The 17,733-nt window shown below is 61.4% G+C and overlaps 2 protein-coding genes across 4 annotated transcripts; one reads left to right on the plus strand and one right to left on the minus strand.

Moving 5' to 3' along the window:
- The first annotated feature begins 73 nt into the window (after positions 1–73).
- On the plus strand, positions 74–9,142 carry HPS4 (HPS4 biogenesis of lysosomal organelles complex 3 subunit 2). Of its 3 annotated transcripts, none has more exons than XM_066609645.1 (14): positions 74–139; positions 826–1,352; positions 2,190–2,280; positions 2,447–2,590; positions 2,913–3,020; positions 3,557–3,673; positions 3,916–4,010; positions 4,388–4,460; positions 4,897–4,933; positions 5,748–5,868; positions 6,233–6,413; positions 7,145–7,277; positions 7,402–7,510; positions 8,296–9,142. In XM_066609645.1, exons 2-14 carry the CDS (start codon positions 1,312–1,314, stop codon positions 8,465–8,467), a joined length of 1,422 nt encoding a protein of 473 aa, XP_066465742.1. In that variant the 5' UTR covers positions 74–139; positions 826–1,311; the 3' UTR covers positions 8,468–9,142. The 3 variants fall into 3 exon arrangements, with proteins under 3 accessions (XP_066465742.1, XP_066465743.1, XP_066465744.1); XM_066609646.1 differs by lacking the exon at positions 74–139 and adding an exon at positions 179–237; XM_066609647.1 differs by lacking the exon at positions 74–139 and adding an exon at positions 284–369.
- Positions 9,143–9,907: 765 nt separating this feature from the next.
- ASPHD2 (aspartate beta-hydroxylase domain containing 2) lies at positions 9,908–16,689 on the minus strand. Its single transcript, XM_066609838.1, has 4 exons — positions 16,635–16,689; positions 12,640–13,949; positions 11,327–11,440; positions 9,908–10,993 (listed from the first exon to the last, which is right to left on the minus strand). Exons 2-4 carry the CDS (start codon positions 13,445–13,447, stop codon positions 10,884–10,886), a joined length of 1,032 nt encoding a protein of 343 aa, XP_066465935.1. The 5' UTR covers positions 13,448–13,949; positions 16,635–16,689; the 3' UTR covers positions 9,908–10,883.
- Positions 16,690–17,733: the final 1,044 nt, after the last annotated feature.

Below are 17,733 nucleotides of genomic sequence, written 5' to 3' on the forward strand. Positions count from 1 at the left end.
CGGAGCCTGACTCTTCCCGGCGCCCGTAGGGGGACAGACGCGCGCCGAGCCGGTCACGTGCCACCTCTCCTCACGTGACCTGCTGGCGCCAGGCGGCCAGACCCGGAAGCGGAGGCTTCGCGCGACCGTCCTCGCTCGGGTGACAGCGGGGCGCGCGCTGATGACGCGGCGGCGGGGAGGGGGCCTCTGCGCGCGGGGAGGGGGCGCGGGTCTGCCTGCGGAACCCCCTGCCACAAGGTGGGGCTGCCCGTGCGCAGAGCAGCAGAGGCCTGTCTCCTCGCCCCCTCTTGTGGCAGGGGGTTCCGCAGGCTCCCCCTGTCCTTGGCCACCAGGGTCGGCAGAGCCGCAGGCCGTGCCTCCTGCCCGGGGGTGGGTCTGCCTGAGGAACTCCCTGCCACAAGATGGAGTGGTGCCCGGGGGAGCAGTGTCAGTCCCCCGCCACACGCAGCCTCCGCCAGAGTCAGCAGAGGGAGGCCCCGGTGGTGGGAAGGGGGCAGCTCTGCTGGGTCTCCAGCCGGGGTGGTGGGGGGTCCTCCTGGGGCCAGGTCCCAACACCCTGGAAAGGACAGCTGGGGCTGGACCGGCACGCACAAGACAGCCTTTTCTTATGCCTGCTGAATGTTTTGCTGCTGGCCGGGGAGGGCAGGTGGGGGGGAAGCTCTTATCCCGCAGCCCCTCCCGCGTGTTGCCTCCAGGGGCTTGGCGCACCCAGCTCTGCCTTCCAGCACTCTTCCAGTGAATTCTGGCTGCTCGTCAGCTGCTCCCAGTCACAGGACTGCTGGGCAAGAAGTCTGGATGCTAATCAGATTCTTCCCTTAATTTCAGGAGCTGCGCCCAGAGCAGGAGTCACGAGACGCTCCAGAGAGAGATTGTTCTGCTCGGCCTTCGTGAAGGAGCGACGTCGCCTGCAGGACCTCCCTGCTTCAGTCCGAAGACCAGAGTCCGTCCACTGCTGGATGCGTGTGCTGCGCAAGCTGACTTGGATGTTTGTGGACCGAAGCTTCAGTTCCGACTCAACAGGAATCTTGGCTCCTGAGCACTGGCTGCAGGGCTGCTGTGACGCTGCTCGTCTTGGCTCAGCGGGGCGGAGGGAGCCCTCTGGGCATCCACGCTTGTAAGGAAGACCTGGAAACTCCTCTGGGGTGAATCCCACCACTTGGAGCCAGAGTCCGTCCTGGCCAAAGGCACTGACAGGCTGATGGGGTAATAGACACCTGCGGCGAATATGGTCCTGGGGTTCCGCTGCTTGTTTCGGAAAAGAGACTCCTTGTGAAGAGAATGAGTTGCTGTGGGGAAGGGAATTTGAAGTAGATGGCCACCTCCACCCAGTCTGATGCAGCACCCACTGCCTGGTAAGTCCTGCAACTGTTCTTATTGTTAGATCCCTTTTCAACAAAAAGTAGTTCACACATCGGCTTATGCAGTAGCATCACTCCCTGTCCCCAGAGGACTCACAGTCCTGAAAGAGAGATAGAAGAGAGACAGCAGCAACAGCCCCTGGAAAAGATGCCCGGAGGGGGTGAAGACGGAAAGTTCTCCCCCTGCAAAACTGCAGGTCACCCCTTCCAATATAACACACACAAATGGAAGCACCAACATTTTGCTTGCAGGAGATGCTGCTGCGGACATGGCAGTCTCCTGTTTCGTGGCCTTCATGCCAGTCCTTTCAGTCGTCTGGGGAACGAAGCACTTGGGTTTCTTTCACGGCCTGGGGGTATTCGAATGAGATTTTTTGGGCCCCTCCCGGAAAGTGCTGCCAGTGCATAGTCAGGACACCTGCACACCTGCAGTCTTACTGCTCCAATCCAGAAGTTCAACCTTTGCTGAACTTCTTGCCCAGCAAAAACCTTGTCAGGTCAAACCCAGGCAGTAGGATTGGTGACCTGGGTGACTTTTTAGTGTCGGCAGATGGCAACCATTCATGCCCTGGACCTTCCCAGGGTTTGAGTGTGTCTGCCTTTTGAAGCTCTTCCTCAAGAGCTCCCCCCCCCCCCCGCCTCTTCCAACACATACAGACTCAGGCTGCAATCCTAACCACACTTTCCTGAGAGTAAGCCCCATTGAACAAAATAGGACTTACCTCTGAGTAGACCTGGTTAGGATTGTGCCCTCAGGCAGCCTAGTGAAGAATATTGTCCCTCCTCCTTGTGGTGGGGTGTCCTGACTGTCAGTGCGCTGGCACTTTGCAGGTGGCATTGCTTTTTCCTTTATGATGGTTCGAAGGTCAAGGAGGAAGGGGACCCCACGCAAGCCGGGATCTGCTATTTCAGCCCTGGGCAGGTAAGGCCTTATGCTGCTATGGGACCCACACGCTGCTTGAGAAATGTCCCCTCCCTCTGCGAACTGGCCCTGGGGGGCGCAGGTGGTGCACACTCAGAGTCTGACTGGTCCCCACATGTGGCGCTTGTCTGGAGAGTCAGCGCTTCGTGACTTTTTCCCCTCCTAGACTCCTCTGGAGCAGCAGGAGCTGCTGTGTGGGCAGATCGCTGGCATGGTCTGCTGCGTGACGGAGATCTCCGGCTCTCCACCAGACCTCATCCGGCTTAGGAGGCTCAAGTTTGCTGTGCAAGTGGACGGAAGCTACCTCTGGGTGAGTGTGGGCAGAGTGGGAGTCTGTGGCCTCTGTGTCTGCCAGGATGGACTCGCAATAGGAACGGCTGGTCTCCGGGCAGCTCCCGTGCACTGACGGCACGTTGGCCACAGAGGTCTGTCAGTGGCTCTTTGTTGTGAGAGGTGGTAATGCAAACCGCCCCCTGAAGACCAGTTGTGGGGGGGGCATCAGCAGGGTAGGGTGGTTGTCTTCGTGCCCTTGGCGTAACCACTTGGCCTTGTCGCACTAGACACGCCCCTTTGCCTGACCCAGCAGACTTGTCCAGCTCATAGCACCTCCATGCCCCTTGTCTCCATTTCAGGTGCTGGGCTGTGCTGCCGACCTCCCTGACGTCAGCTGTCGGCGGTTCCTGGAGCAGCTGATGGGACTCTTCCGCTTTTACAACGGCCCCGTTCATTGGGCTTACATGGTAATTACTGGTTCCTGGTGGCTCTGCAGCTTTTGCTTTTTTGCTTTTGCCTCTCCTCCCCCCCCCCCCCCCACACACACACACTTAGCTGCCAGCTGCTCATTGCACTCAGACTCTCAAATTTCTGACTCACCTGCCCTGGTAGGATTGCTGTGGTGGAAGTGTGGGGCACAGGTGCCGCTCCTTAAGATAAAGCAGTGAATGAGGGCCTGGAGTTTGCCTGGCAGTGGCACCCGCTGACCTCCCTGGGATTTCAGCTGCGGAGGGGCTGGCAGTGGTTGCTCAGTCTCGAGACTCTGCCTGTGCTCAGGGGTACCACCTCTTGTGGTGGTTGCTGTTTCATGCAGAGCTGAGCTCTGACCTTAAAGCAGCTTCTAGGAGTGGAGTCCCTGCCACCCTCATCTGGCACCTACTCAGCTGTGATCCTCACATCTGGAATGAACCCCTGCCCAGAATCGCCACCCTCCTCACCCTGCAAGCACATGTGCTTTAGCTTTTGAGATGCTGCTGTGGCCTCAACTCTGTGTCCTTCCCAGGAGCACTCACCGGAGGAGCTGGGCCGGGAGTGGGAGAGGTACACTGAACACTTGCAACGCAACACCAGTGACCTCCACCGCATCTTCAACTCGCTCTGGGCCTTGGACAAAACCAAAGTAACCGGGCAGGGCTGGCAGCATGCAGGGGTGGAGCTGGGAGGGGCTGTGGCCTTCTGATGGAGCACCTGCCTCGTGTGAAAAAGGCCCTGGTGCAGGTGAAAACCACTCTGGGTGGCAGGGCTGAAAGAGGGTTCCTTCTGCCCGAGATCTTGGACAGCTATTGGTCAGAGCAGGGAGCACTGCAGAGCTGGCGGAGCCGAGGATCTCACTGAATGGGCTCTCTCTGCATTCTCCTCCAGGTAGACCCATTGTTGCTGCTGAAAGCGGCCCTCATCCTGCAGAGCTGCCAGCGCACCTGCCACGTGCTGGCTGGATGCATCCTCTACAAGGGGCTGTGAGTGTCTCTTGCACAGCCTGCCCAAACGTGCTCCTGGCGTCCTGCCTCAAGCGAATCCTTAACGCACAGCGGTGGTCTGTTCAGGAGGCAGGGCAGCCGCTTTGCACGCAGGGGCTCAGTCCCCAAAAGCCTCTGCAGGAACTGCTGCCAGTCAGAGCTGGCAGGCCTGAGTGAGACGGGCCAAGAAGGACCTGTCTTGGAGCGAGGCAGCTTTGCATGATTTTGACAGGCAACTTGTCTGAGTAGCACAAGCATCTCTGTCACCTGCCTTGTGCAGAAGAAATGTACTGTCCCCTTCTCCCTCCCTCCCCCCCCCCAGAGCCCGGGGCACCTGGGTCTGTTTCACACCTCTCCTTCTCTTCCGTACCTCCCAGGGTTGTTAGCACGCAGCTGCCGCCTGAGCTCACTGCCAAGCTCCTCCTGCAGGAGATGGACATGGACCCAAAGGTAGGCTTCAGCCTCACCAGGTGGTCGGCTTGGGAGGTCATGCTCTGTGCCTGGGACAAGAAGTGGCACATCTATGCTTCCCTGCACAAGAGAGTCTCACTCAGACATGTCAAGCTTCTGGCTCTCATGAAGAAACCACAGCTGAGTGTCAGAAACGCTGGGCAGCAACTCAGAGTTCAGGGCCTGCCTTGCCTGCTTTGTGACTGCTACTGCTGCTTGGCCGCCAAACCCCCCCCCCCCCCCCCCAGTTGGCAGCAGCTGCCTTGCTGGCTTCACAGGCTCCCAGCTCTGGGGAAGCAGTTTTTGGCCAGAGCAGGTGGTTCAGGGACTCAGCCACGCCTTGGTCCCCTTTTTTCCCCCTGGCACTGACCGTGAAATGGGGTCCATCTGGAGAAGTTGCAGGCCTCAGTTTGGCTCAGCTGCTTTTTCATTTCAGGGCCTGCTGGAAAACGTAGAAGTGCCGCAAACCCAGGGTGAGTGGGGTGCTGTGGAGGGAGGGGCCTTTCAGAGGGGACTGTGGCCTTGGCAGGGGAGTGCGCTTAAGGCACTCGCACCACTGGTACCGGAGCTCTGGCACCGGCAGCAGATCGCAGAGGGGACCCTCTGGAGCCTTTGCTGCAGGCCAGGGAAGCCTGGCTGTGTTTCCAGAGAGACAGGCCTGCAGGTGTGAGGTTCAGGTGCAGGGCATGCTACTGTCTCCAGCTCCCTTCCTTGGGTCCAGGAGAGGGGCTGGGAGGGTCCTCCAGCTTCTCCTAGGCCTTTGCCTCTCCTTAGCCTCGCCCTTCTTAGCCCACTGCTGGAAGGATCAGAGGCATTGCCGGCACTCTCACTTCTCTGGAGATAACAGTGCCAGAACTCGGCTCTGAGGGCTTAACTGCGTGGGCAAGATTCAGAGGGACCACCGAGCTTGGCGGAAGAGCCTCCTCCGCTCTGCAGTTCAATCCCTGGCACCATCTCCAGGTCGGGATGGGAGACATTTCCTGCCTAGAACCCTGGAGAGCTGCTGCCAGCCTGGGTTGCCAACCTGACCCAGATGAGCCGCTCTGACTCGGCAGGCAGCCTCTTCCACTCGCAGGCGCACACGAGTCAGGCATGGTGGGCTGCTTCGGCTCCGTCCCCTGGCGAGCCAGGCGTGCCAGTGGGAAAGCTGGTGTTAGGCCCCGTTAAGCTTCTGCTCGCTTCGCCCTGGAGCGCGCACATGACATGCCTGCGAAAGGCTGGGGCCTGCTCTTGCTGGGGAAGAGGCCTGCTGTCAAGGCCATTTCTTGTGTCACTGTTCCTCTCCAGGAAGCCCTCCGCCACCCTCCGCCACCTCCCCTTTGCCTCCTGGGGTGCAACTCACCCCGGTCTATCTCTCGGAAGATGAAGCAGCCATCCTCCGGGACTTCCCTGTGGAGTGGATGGCCAGGTAAGAGGGGTCGGTGAGGGGCGTGCTGGGGGGTCCTGGAGTCTTGCCGGCCTGGCTTTTGTGGCTCCCTTCACACTCAATGTGGGTGTCTCATGCCCAGTAGTCTGACCGCTGACAGCTGCTCCCTCCCCCCGCTTGGTGCCAGCAGACCTTGCAGGAATCTGCCCCAACGAAGTGTCAGCGTCCACGGGCCAAGCTCCCTCCCTCTCATACGCTGAAGCTCCTGAATCCAACAGAAGACACAAGTTTGAAGTTTCCTTATCTGTGTGCCAGCGAGTTAAGGGCAGGGCATGAATTTTGGACATGAATCATTGGGGGGTGGGGGGAGTCATCAGGGAGGGAAACATCTCTCTGCCCACTTCAGGTTTCCAGGAAGCTCAACCAGCAACGAAGATGGCCAGACCTGCTCAGGAGCGATGGACGGAACAGGCCACAGCAGCGCCCTGGAGAGGATGGTCTTGTACGTCCACCACGTCCGAGGGGTGGTCCTCTCCCTCCTGGCTGAGCAGCCGTTTGCCACCGACAGGAGCTCCATTGAGGATGTGGTGAGAGGCCCCTGTGCTCTGCGTCGGTTCTGCCGGCTGCTTCAGAACGCTGCATGGTGCAGCAACTGGAGTTTGGACGGGTCATCCTGCACCCTGACCTCGCTGCCACTAGGGGGCCAGTGCTCCATGCCACAGTGCCAAGCAGCAGGCTTCCCCTGAAGGCACTCGGTGAAAGGGGGTGTCGGAGTGGGGAGGAACGCGTTTGGTGGGGCTGGGGCTCTGCAGGTTTGATGTGGTCCAGGGAACTGAGCACGGGCTCTCAGCTGGATTGCGCCAGGTGTGGAGGCTCGGAGGGGAGTCCAAGGCCTGCCTGCTCCTCCAGGGGCTTCCTCCTGGGGAGGACCCAGGAGTTGCCCTGTAGCCTCAGCCAACCAGGCCCTGCTTCCGGCAAGACATCCTGCGCCGGGCACCTGGGCCATGGTGACCATTCTATTGCCTCTCCAGCAGGGCTGCTTTCCCCAAGCACGCTGTCCTGGAGCTGGGACACTCAGTCCCATACTAGGGTACCGCTTTTCCCCTTCGGTGTGGCTGTGGGAGAAGCTTGGTGCGGGTGAGTCCCCCAGCAGGAGGGTGTCCCCAACCTTGTCTTGCCATGTAAACTACTGTGGTGAAAAGCAGTGCATGCGTATTCTTAAGAATTCCTCCTCTTGTTCTGTCCTGTCGAAGTGTGTTGCCCCTGGCGGGCCTTCAGACAGTGTGTGTGCGTGTCTCTCTCTCTCCCCCGTGCCCAGTACCACAGCAGCCTGGCCTCTCTGAATGGTTTGGAGGTCCACCTGAAGGAGACCCTCCCGAAGGACAGCCTCTCCTCGACCAAGGCCACCTACAGTTTTGCCTACTACGACTCCATCCAGCACGTTCTTACCAGTGAGTGCTGGGGCTGCGGGTATTTAGTGAGGGAGGGAACTCTTCTGCCAGCGCCTGCTGTTGCCACCTCTGCAGTGCCCCTGGGCCCTTCTCTTGCCCACAGCTTTCTCTCCTGTCCCCCCAGCCAATCTCCTGCCAGCATCTGCCCCCCAGGACCGGCCGCTTCTGAGAGCTGCTGGCCTGATTCACGCAGATTTTGATGAGCTGCCTACAGTTTCCGAAATGACCATCAGGTGAGTGGGAAAGAGCACTTCGGTCCTCCTTCTAGGCTGCCACCTGCAACCCCTACACACTCACCTGGGCTGCAGCCACCCACAAACCGGTAGAAAATAGGCAACCACTTGTGGTGCACTTTCAAGCTCTGTGCAAAACACCATCTGTTTTGAAGCCCTGGGAAATGCTGGGTGCTGACACCTTTGGAATGGGAGGGGCTTCCCTGCAGCGCCTTCTGTGCAAGTGCGGAGGGACTCGCTTGGGGCCGATCCAGGGAGGGAGTCTATGGTCTATGGAACTCCTTGCCACAGGATGTGGTGCTGGCATCTAGCCTAGACGCCTTTAAAAGGGGATTGGACAAGTTTCTGGAGGAAAAATCCATTATGGGGTACAAGCCATGATGAGTATGCGCAACCTCCTGATTTTAGGAATGGGTTAAGTCAGAATGCCAGATGCAAGGGAGGGCACCAGGATGAGGTCTCTTGTTATCTGGTGTGCTCCCTGGGGCATTTGGTGGGCCGCTGTGAGATACAGGAAGCTGGACTAGATGGGCCTATGGCCTGATCCAGTGGGGCTGTTCTTATGTTCTTATGAGCAGCAACTCTACCCTGAGGTGCTCCACAGCCACCCTGTGGGTCAGCAGGCATTCAGTTGCTCTTTCCCTGTCCACCCCCTAATGGAATAGTGGGGTGCCTGGAGCAGGTCAGGCTCTGGGACCAGTGATCAACTGGCCCTCTGCTGCAGTTCAGAAGCTCCGGGTCTCTCGCTCCCCCCCCACCACAGCCTTTGTTTTCTGGCCCCACAGAAATGCCTCCGCAGCCGTGTACGCCTGCCGCAGTGCCATCCACGAAGCCTACTTCCAGCAGGTGGGCTCCTCGCTCCGCAACTCAGGCACACCCAACCCTCAGGACAGTGCCTTTGGCCTGCCGGGCAAGGCCAAGCAGAAGCTGCTGAAGCACGGCGTCAACCTTCTCTGAGCCAGGGCCGCAGACCCAGCCGGACACGACGTTTGCAGGGATTGCAGGAGCCCTCCTTGTTTTAGTGGGATGGGTGCTGTTCCACAGTGGATGGTCCTGGCGCCTCCTCCTGCCCTCGCTCCCTTGGGAAGCTGCAGTGAAATCCCCCCACCCAATGCACCAGGGCAGGCACAGGGTCGGTCTCAGCACATGTTGCCCAAAGAAAGGGAGTCCTGCTCCACTTTGGGGTGGTTGGTTGAAGCCACAAGGCAGGTGAACCACAGGCAGCCACAAGCCTCTTCACAGCCCCTTGACAGGCCACCGCAAGGAGATCAGACTGCAGCTCCCCTCTTCCCCGGGGGCTCATCACTGCCTGAGGCTGTGCTTCTGCTGCAGGGCAAGGAGAAGGGGCACTTTGCGGGTATCATGCTGTGGCCAGATGGGTCCTCCTCATTCCATTCTCGGAAGGTGGGCAGGAGTGCCCCTCACGCTCTTGGCAGTGGCCTCCTCCTGATGGGAGGCAGGCAGGGCCTCGCACAGCTGGTGGCGGTCCTGTGTGCGTCTCCCGGCTCATGGGACCGAAGGCTTTGTGCAGTCCCCACCTCCCCGAAAAACGCCTTGCCTGTGTCAGATGTAGGAGTGGGAGGGGTTTGCCTCCTCCAGCAGCCATGCCAGCCCCAGTTCAATAAAGGTGCCAGCTCAGGCCTTGCCCGAGTTGTCTTTGTTGGGCTGCAGGGGAGGGGAGGGGAGGGGAGGGGCTGGGCGAAGACCACATACTGCAGGAAACTGGCTGCCACGCCCCCCCCCAGCAAAGGGATTTCCTCCGCAGCCTTAGAAGGTGGTGGCAGCAGGCCTGTGGGCGGCTGTGCTTCTCAGAGCAGGCTGGGCTGTTTGTGCAGCAACAAAGGCAGGGAACCAAAACACCCGCTGCCGCCTTCACCACCGCCCCGGCCACCATCTGCGCACGCCACCTGCCAGCCACTGAGGCAGAGGGGTGTCTCCCCCTAAACAAAGCCCAGACCCCGTCAGGCCACAGGCGCTCCAAGCAGCCGCCCAAGCAAGACTGAGTAAACGCCTGGCCTTGTCTTCAGAAGGATGCTCCTCACCCGTGGGGTGGAGGGACACGCTTGACAGTAGGTGCTGATGGCCTGGAAGACGTGGGGGGAGCCCACGGACCCCTCCCACGCACCAGGGCTAGCGGAAGTGGAATTATACCCCAGAAAGAGCAAACACATTTGAGCTGCTGCCTTGTTGCCGGGGGCTGTTCCTTCTGGGACGGGGGCAGGCAGCAGAATTTCAGCCGTCTGCCACTGCTCAGGCTCGCACGGGTAGGAGGCTGAGACGACACCTCCCACTGGATCCTCATCCTGCACAGAGGCCGGGACCGGACATGCGCAGGTTGCAGCCGGCCGTAGCCCGCCCTGCCCCCACACATCCTCGCACACCACTTAACAGCTCAGCACAAGTGTTTTATTCTACAGCCTTGGTTGTCACTGACACAAGCTTCGCTGAGCTGTCCTGCCTGCGTCGCAGGACCCCTTCCAGCTACTCAGTCGGGCGGAGGGTATCAAAGAAGTCATGCATGGCCGTCTCATCTCCTCCCCAAGATCGTGACACGCAAACGCTTGGTGCTGGCGCTGGAAGTTCGAGGGGGCCACCTTGCCTTGGCCTGAGCTCCACCTGCGCCCAGGAAGTCTGGGCAAGTCCCTTCCTGTGAGCCTGGCAGCTCGCCTCTCCTGCCCACCTCTGGTTCAGGGTGCAGAACGCACACTGCTGCCCCTCCTCTTTCCTCCCACAGTAAGCACTGCCGCTGCTGGGCGCTTGCGGTGCGAGAGCCAAAGAAACAAGGCACAAAGCACGCCGATGCAAAGCTTGAGAAATGGGGCCCTGGCTCTGACCCCGAGGCCGGCCACACGCCACTTGCTCCGCCCTCGGTGACAGGAGCAGGCCAGGTCCCCTTTGTGCCGCCCCCATCCTTCAAGGAGAGGGTCCTGGCTGAGACCCGACCCACCCCTCCGCCTCCCACTCCCCTGCCTTGGGTGGGCCAGGAGGGTGTCTTGCCTTAAAAGATGACCACAGGAACTGCTGGACATTCACTGACGACGAGGACAGCACCACCCGGGGGGGGGGGGGCACTAGATTCTAAGTTCTGGACACCGCAAAATACAGTTAGCTACACGACACACACAACAGTGGCACTGTGCAGAGTCGGGGGGACGGAGGCCCCCTCCCTCCCCCCAAGCGTAGGACGAGAAGAGACTGCGGGGGAGAGGAGGTGGACGCTTCCATGTACAAAGGGCAGGTGCAAGGGGCGAGCCCTGCACCGCCTGCGTGTGCGCCCACGCACCAAGGCAAGTTCTGCAAGGGGGCGCGCAGCGGACACGCCCTCCACTGGGCCACCCGCCTGCCTCCAGCCTGCTGTGGCAAGAAAGGCGCGTCATCGTCCAGGAGCAAAAATGAAATCCAGGGCTTGGCGCTCCGCGGCAGCAACGTTTGGGTGCCACAGGTCCACCATGAAGACAGCACGGGGGCCTTCCTCGGGGAGACCTGGAGGAAGAAAGAAGCAACCAGTTGGGCGTGGGGAGCCCAGTTGTGTCCTAGCAGGTCTTCCACAGGTTTCTCAGCAGTCCGTCCAGCACCAGCCGGGAGGACCCGGGAAGTCCCTGGGAACGGGCCAAGCTACAGCGTGCCTGGAAGCCGCCCCCTCCTGCCTGAGGCCTGGCAGAGCAAAGCCCCCCTCCACCCCAAAGAAATGAACCAAGATGTGCAGGGACCCTTGGCTACACAGAGGTCACAAAGGAATCATGGCCACCTTGTGAGCTGGGCGTGCTCTGGCCCCTGGGGTGGGGTGGGGGCATCATGCAACAGGGGCGAACTTGCCTCCGTGGAAGGCCGTGTGCAGGAAGGAGTCGTCGAAGAGCAGGCAGCGCCCCTCGGCCCAGCACTGGGGCTCCCCTCCCACCACCAGCTCGCAACTGCTGGGTGTCTTCAGACCTGCAGGAAGACACGATAGTGAGCGAAGGAGGACGAACCCCAAGCAGAAGAAGAGACGATGCCTTCCAGCCTCTCTAGTCCCCTCCAACCCTCTACAGCTGCACAAGGACCACCCTACTGGCTGAGAACAAACTTCTGCTACTCTGCCCAGAAGGGGCCTTTGCCGGCAGAGCCGGGCAGCAGCATCCAGTGCACTGAGGAAGCAGGCTTCCCTGGCCACAGGGACAGCAGGGCCAATGGTCCCCCCTGGAGGGCGTTTCAAGGGCCTGCTGGAGAGGCGGCCAGGCCTCTGGAGGTGCACGTCCAGACAAGCAGGCAGCTGCCTCCTGCACACCAACAAGCCCTCCTCGGTAGTTGCCATGGCAGCAGCCCAGCCTGGCTCTGCAAGCTGGACCGTGCAAGCCATGCGAATGACTCTCCCTCGTGCGCCAACGGCAGCGGAGGAGGCCTCGGGCTGCTGAACAGGAGCTGCTGCCGCCGCCCTCCCCTTGTGCAGAGAGGCAGCCTCCGAGCGCCAGGGAGCAGGAGGGCTGGGGCAAAGGGACTGCAGAAGGCCCAGGCCTCCTGGGAAGCCGCAGGCGGTCCCAGGGCTCTAGAAGCTGCCAGGCTGGCTGGGCCTGAGGTGGGACCCAGAGGAGCTCTCTGCAAGGCCACGAGCAAAGAGCGACCCATTCCGGGTCCTGCACGGCGAGGGAGCTGAGCTGGCCTGCAAAAGGCTTTCCTCTGACCCAACAAGGCCAGTGTGAGGGGCTGCAGCTGGACTCAGGATGGCTGACATGAGAGATGCTGGCCCACAGGAGCGCTCCCTCCACTGAGTCCCTGCCAGGCGGAAGACGTGCCTGGGAGCCCCACAAGCGGGGCAGAAGGCCCCCCTCCACTGCTCTCCAGCAATAGACAGTTCGGTGATAAGAGTTTCTGTGACCGTGAAGGCTTCGCTCTTAGCCCTCTTGAGTCACAGCCCCCTACAGACCCACCTTTCCTTCAGCAATGTATCTAACCCCCTCCTCAAGCCACGTGGGACGGTGGCCGTTTGTGGGAGCCTATTCCATAAGCGAACCTCTTGCCTGGCATGAACCTCCTGCCTCTCTCAGCAACCCTGACTCAGCAGCTGTGACAGAGGGTGCCTTTTCCACCCCAGGCCTCCCTGACCGAACGCTGTTACGCCAACAGCAGCGCAGAGCAGCCCGGGGCACACGTACCCAGGTGGCAGCGGACGCGGATGTTGGTGGGGCCGTAATGCTCAGTGATGACGGTGCCGGGCGTGAGCACAGAGATGCAGGCGTTGCCAAAGACGTTGTTGCCCACGCAGGTGCGCAGGCTGCCCAGCAGGCGGTACGTCCGGGGGCACTTCCTGCAGTTCCGGGGCACCACCGTGCCCTGGTTGACCAGGTAGAAGGTCAGCCACTCCCCGCTGGGCGTGCTGTTGACCTTCCAGCCCTGGGGCAGGCTGCAGTTGGAGAAGGCCCGGTAGAGGGCCTCAAACTCGCCCAGGATGGTCTGGAAGTTGTGCTCCAACAGCTCCACGTCGTGCTTCTGGGCCTCCCGAGAGAAGTAGGGGCTGGTGGGCAGGTCGGGCAGGAAGAAGACCTCCGGCTTCTGGATGGAGGGCCGGCCATTCAGGTAGCGGCCCTGCTCCCGGATGCCCTTGTGAATGCGCCCCATGCCGGACCAGGAGTAGCGCTTGGCGTACTCCTGCAGATTGTGGTACAGTTTCTGGTTCAGGCCGTCGCTGTGGGCGCAGCGGGCGCAGTCCGGGGAGTGGCAGTGGGTGTAGCCGTTCTGCAGCCCGCCGGCGTCAACGCCCTGGATGAGCGCATTCACCATAACGTACGAGCGGGGCTGCTCTCGGCCGACATGGTAGCAGTACCACACAAACATGGCCAGCAGGAAGGCCACTGTGCCCAGGGCCGTGGTGTCGCAGTCCCGCACAGACTGGATCCCCGTGCCAATGAAGTCCCGCAGCCCGTCCAGCGACCCGCTCCAGCTCGTGAGCCACACCAGGGACATCCTGGCGATGGTCAGGTACACAGACCAGAGCCCGGGGGTCAGTCCTCAGGCTCCCCACGGGAACCCACGCTGCACAGCTGAACGGGGGCAAGGAGCGAGAGGTCAGTCATGGCGGCACGGCGGCAGGGGAGCCCAGAACGCAGCACTGGAGGAGACGCCACCGTGTATTTACCCCTGTGCCCACTCACACACACTAAAACATCCCCCCCAAAGCTTCAGGGTGATTCATCCAGAAAAGCGGTTCCGGCCCTGAGATGACCCTGCAGCCCAAACAGGGAAGCTGCTCAGCTCGGGACAAGACGTCTGCACTGCACGTTCAAGCTGGTTTCAGGCCATCGACCGTGGCCCGCCACATGGAGCTTCTGGAAACAGGAGTCCTGCGTAAGGTTCACCTCTGGGGCCCACAGCAGTCAGGGCAGGGCTTCTGTTCCCTGCAGCGGCATCGCCCTCCTCTTGCTTCGTCCGAACCCACAAGGATTCCATGCCAAAGCGCCTGGAGGCCCTGGAACAAAAATGGAGATGCGAGGATGAGGGAGGGCCGGCGCCACTCTTGACATCGTGTCCCTCCAGCTGCCAAAACAGCCCCAGCTCCCAATCTCACTTGCTGCTGTTACCAAGCAGAAGACTGAGCCCGGGCCGGAGCACTGAGGAAATCCAGCCCCGGAGCGGGGCCCATGCCCGGACAGGCCCTTCTCAGTCAGCCAGCGAGCGGTGCTGGACTCAAGCTAGCCCTGGAAGCCATGCCTTCTGGCCAAGAAGAACTCCCTTGCAGGCTCTCTCCAATACTGCAGGGTGGCTGGCCAGACACCCCCAGGCAGAACACACTGGGGCCCCCTCCCCACTGTCTATCCGCACTCAGCTCTGTGAGGTGCAGCTGCCCCTCCTCCGTGGGCAAAAGGCACTCTACCTTCGCAATCTAACTGGGGCTTACTGATGCCGCCTTGCCCCACCCTCTGCTGCAAGGCAGCTGCCCACCCTCTGGACTCCCCACTGGCCAGCCAGCATAAAACAGACCACAGCAGGCTGCAGGCAGTTTCCCAAACCAGGCCGGAGGCTTGCCCGGGTCAGTCAAGAGGAGAGGAACGGGCTCGGAGCTTGGAAGGAGAAGAGTCCTAAAGCTCCTTCTTGCCTCTGGCTGCATCTTTCCCCCTCCATCCTGGTGCATTTGTGGGGGGGGGGGGGACGGGACAAACCTATGAGTAGGGGCTCCACCAAGGTTGGCCTTACCAAGAGGCAGGCCAAGGTCATAGAACCTGAGAGGTGGGAAGGGGCTTCTAGGTCATCCAGCCCAGCCTCTTGCTCAGTGCAGCCAACTGCTCCAGCACCCGACAGGCAGCCAGCCATCCATCCAGCCATCCTACCCGGAACCTCTAGCAAGGGAGAGCGCAAAGCTGAGCCAGGCAGGCTCTTCCTCTGCCAGGAAGCTCTTCCTGTTAGGATGCTCGGTCTGTGGAACTCCTTGCCACAGGATGTGGTGCTGGCGTCTAGCCTAGACGCCTTTAAAAGGGGATTGGACGAGTTTCTGGAGGAAAAATCCATTACAGGGTACAAGCCATGATGTGTACGCACAACCTCCTGATTCTAGAAATGGGCTATGTCAGAAGGCCAGATGCAAGTGAGGGCACCAGGATGAGGTCTCTTGTTATCTGGTGCGCTCCCTGGGGCATTTGGTGGGCCGCTGTGAGATACAGGAAGCTGGCCTAGATGGGCCTATGGCCTGATCCAGTGGGGCTGTTCTTATGTTCTTATGTTCTTATGCTCCTCTCCTGTGCACAGCCTCAATCTACTTCCCTTCCGTTTCAATCTGACTGCTTAGCGGTGCCATTCAGCAGTGGGCGGGCAGGCCGGTCCAGCTTCAGGCCTTGCCTGGGCGCCCAGCAGCAGCTTCAGCCCATTTGCATGGACGGCAGAGCCAGTTTGCAAAGCAGAAAGCAAATCAATGCTCAGGCCGTGGCGGCACTGGAGCTGCGCACCAGGCAGGGAGAGGAGGAGGAGGCCGCGCAGGATCCTCCAGGCAGCCAAAGATGTTATGTAATGAGCGGGCTGGGGAGTGAGGTGCAGCAGCTGCTGCTGCGAAGTGACACTGGAGGGCCTGTCCACAGGCATCTCCTGAACAAGGGTCTGTGTTTGTGGGGGGGGGATCCTATTCCGCCGCAGCCCCCCCCCGCCCTCAAGGAAATCTCTTGGCAGCCACGGAGGGAGCCTCCCAGGCCAGCGATAAGCACAGCGCCGGGTGGGGAAGTGGCAGCCAATTCCTGGAGCCCTGGAAAGGAGCCAAGCGAGCTGAGCTGAGCTGTGCTGGAGGAGCCTCCGTGGAACACCCGGCCACAGTGACCGCCTCCCCCCCCCCCGTGGCTGCCTGGAGCTGGTCTCAGAGGGCACTCGGAGGCCTCACCGCAGCTGAGCCCTGGCATACAGCTGAGGGTGCCTCTGAGCGTGTACAGAGAGGGCGCAGCTTCCAAGCATCCCTCTGCTGCAAAAACATCCAGCCTGCCCCCTATATCAGGGCACCTCTTCAACGCCCCCCCCCCCAATCAGGCCTGCTCCCAGGTTCTGCCTGCCCACCTCGTGCCCAAAAGGGATGGGATTGCCGGGAAGCCTTGTTGAGCACACGTCCCGCAGTGCCTCTGAGCATGTGGAGAGTGCTCTCCTGCCCCCTGGGGTGGAAGCCGGAGTGCCAGCTTCCAGGAATGAAGCAGGGCCCCAGAGATCCCAAACGGGCCTCTGCTCCGGGCAGAGCCACGCCAGGCACTTGCAGGTGGGAGTCAAGCTGCCCCCAAGGGAGGCCGCCCGCTTGGTTGGCACCCCTGCCTGCCTGCCTGCCTGCCAGGAGGGTTCCCCGGGGAGACAGCAGCCTCGCTCCTGTCGCGCAGCGCCAGCCCCCCCCCCCCGCTCGCGGGTACCTCTGAGAGCGTGCAGAGCGCCTTCCCGCCACCGCAGGATCGGGGCCGGGCGCTGTCCAGGGAGGCGGCGCCTCCTCGCAGCCTCCCCAGCGCAGCCTCGCCTCCTGCCCCGCAGCCGGGGGCCTGGCCGAGGGTCCCCCGGGCGGGCAGCCGCCCAGCCCGGCCCCCCCAGCAGAAGGCGGCGGGTGGGGGCGGCAGGCAGCCCCCCTCCCCGCCCCGGCCGCCGCCCGAGCTCCCCCCTCCCCGCCGCCCCCAGCGAGCGAGCGAGCGAGCGAGCCACCAACCTGCTGCCGCCCGCCCAGGGCGCTCCCGGCGCGGCTCTCCGGCTCCGGCTCCGGCTCGGCGGCGCGGACCACAACTCCCAGCAGCCTGCCCGGCGAAGGCGCGGGAGGGGCCGCCCAGGCAGCCGCCCCGCCGCAGCCCGGCCGGCCGGGCGCTGTGCCTCGCCGCTCTGCCTGCCTGGAGAGGTCCCCGCGGGGCTGCGGGCGCGGCAGTGGGAAGGAGGGGGCCACCTCCTGGGGGGGGGCGAAGGAGGGGCCCTCTGCCTATGCTCAGAGGGGCTCTTGTCTTTCCAGAGAGCCGAGCCCGGGGCCCCGCCAGCCCAGCCCAGCCCAGCCCAGCCACGGCGCCCCTTCCAAGAGGGGACTGGACACATATCTGGAGGAAAAGGCCATCAGACAGGGATGCGCAGGCTCCTGGTTCTGGGGTGGGCTCCCTCAGATTGCCAGCTGCGGGGGAGGGCATCAGGTCGCGTCTGTTGTCTTTTGTGCTCCCTGAAGCATTTGGTGCGCCGCTGTGAGATCCAGGAAGCCGGACTGGATGGGCCTTTGGCTTGATTCAGCAGAGCTCTTCTTATGTAGGCTATAAGCTCAATCAGGAGCCCAGGTCTACCCAAGCAGGTAGACCTGACCTCCCAAGTCCAGGCCCAGGACTGCCTGCCCAGCAAATGTCCACAGAAGCGATAAGCTCAAGCAGGAGCCCAGGTCTACACAGCAAGTAAACCTGGGCTCCAAGCCCAGGCGGGAGCCCAGGTCTACCCACCCAGCAAATGGCCACAGAAGCCGTAAGATCAAGCAGGAGCCCAGGTCTACCTGCCTGGTTGACCTGGCTCTGAAGGTAGTGCTCATGGCCCCCTCCCAAACAGACACTGGCTCCACCACTGGTTCCAAGGAGATTCAACTCTCAGAAAGCTGGGAGGATTCAGCTCAACCAGGTAGATTCAGTAAATTCAAATCTTCTGTACTTTGCTTTTTAAAAGTAATGAACATTGTAAAAAAAAAAAAAAACTAGTGTTCCAATGGTGTTGCTGTATTTGACTAGCAGAGCTTTCCTCCTGCTTTGATGATGTAAATAAATTTTATCTTAATATGTATCAATGCATCA

The sequence above is a fragment of the Tiliqua scincoides genome, chromosome 14, assembly GCF_035046505.1.
Source record: "Tiliqua scincoides isolate rTilSci1 chromosome 14, rTilSci1.hap2, whole genome shotgun sequence".
Taxonomy (NCBI): Eukaryota; Metazoa; Chordata; class Lepidosauria; order Squamata; family Scincidae; genus Tiliqua; species Tiliqua scincoides.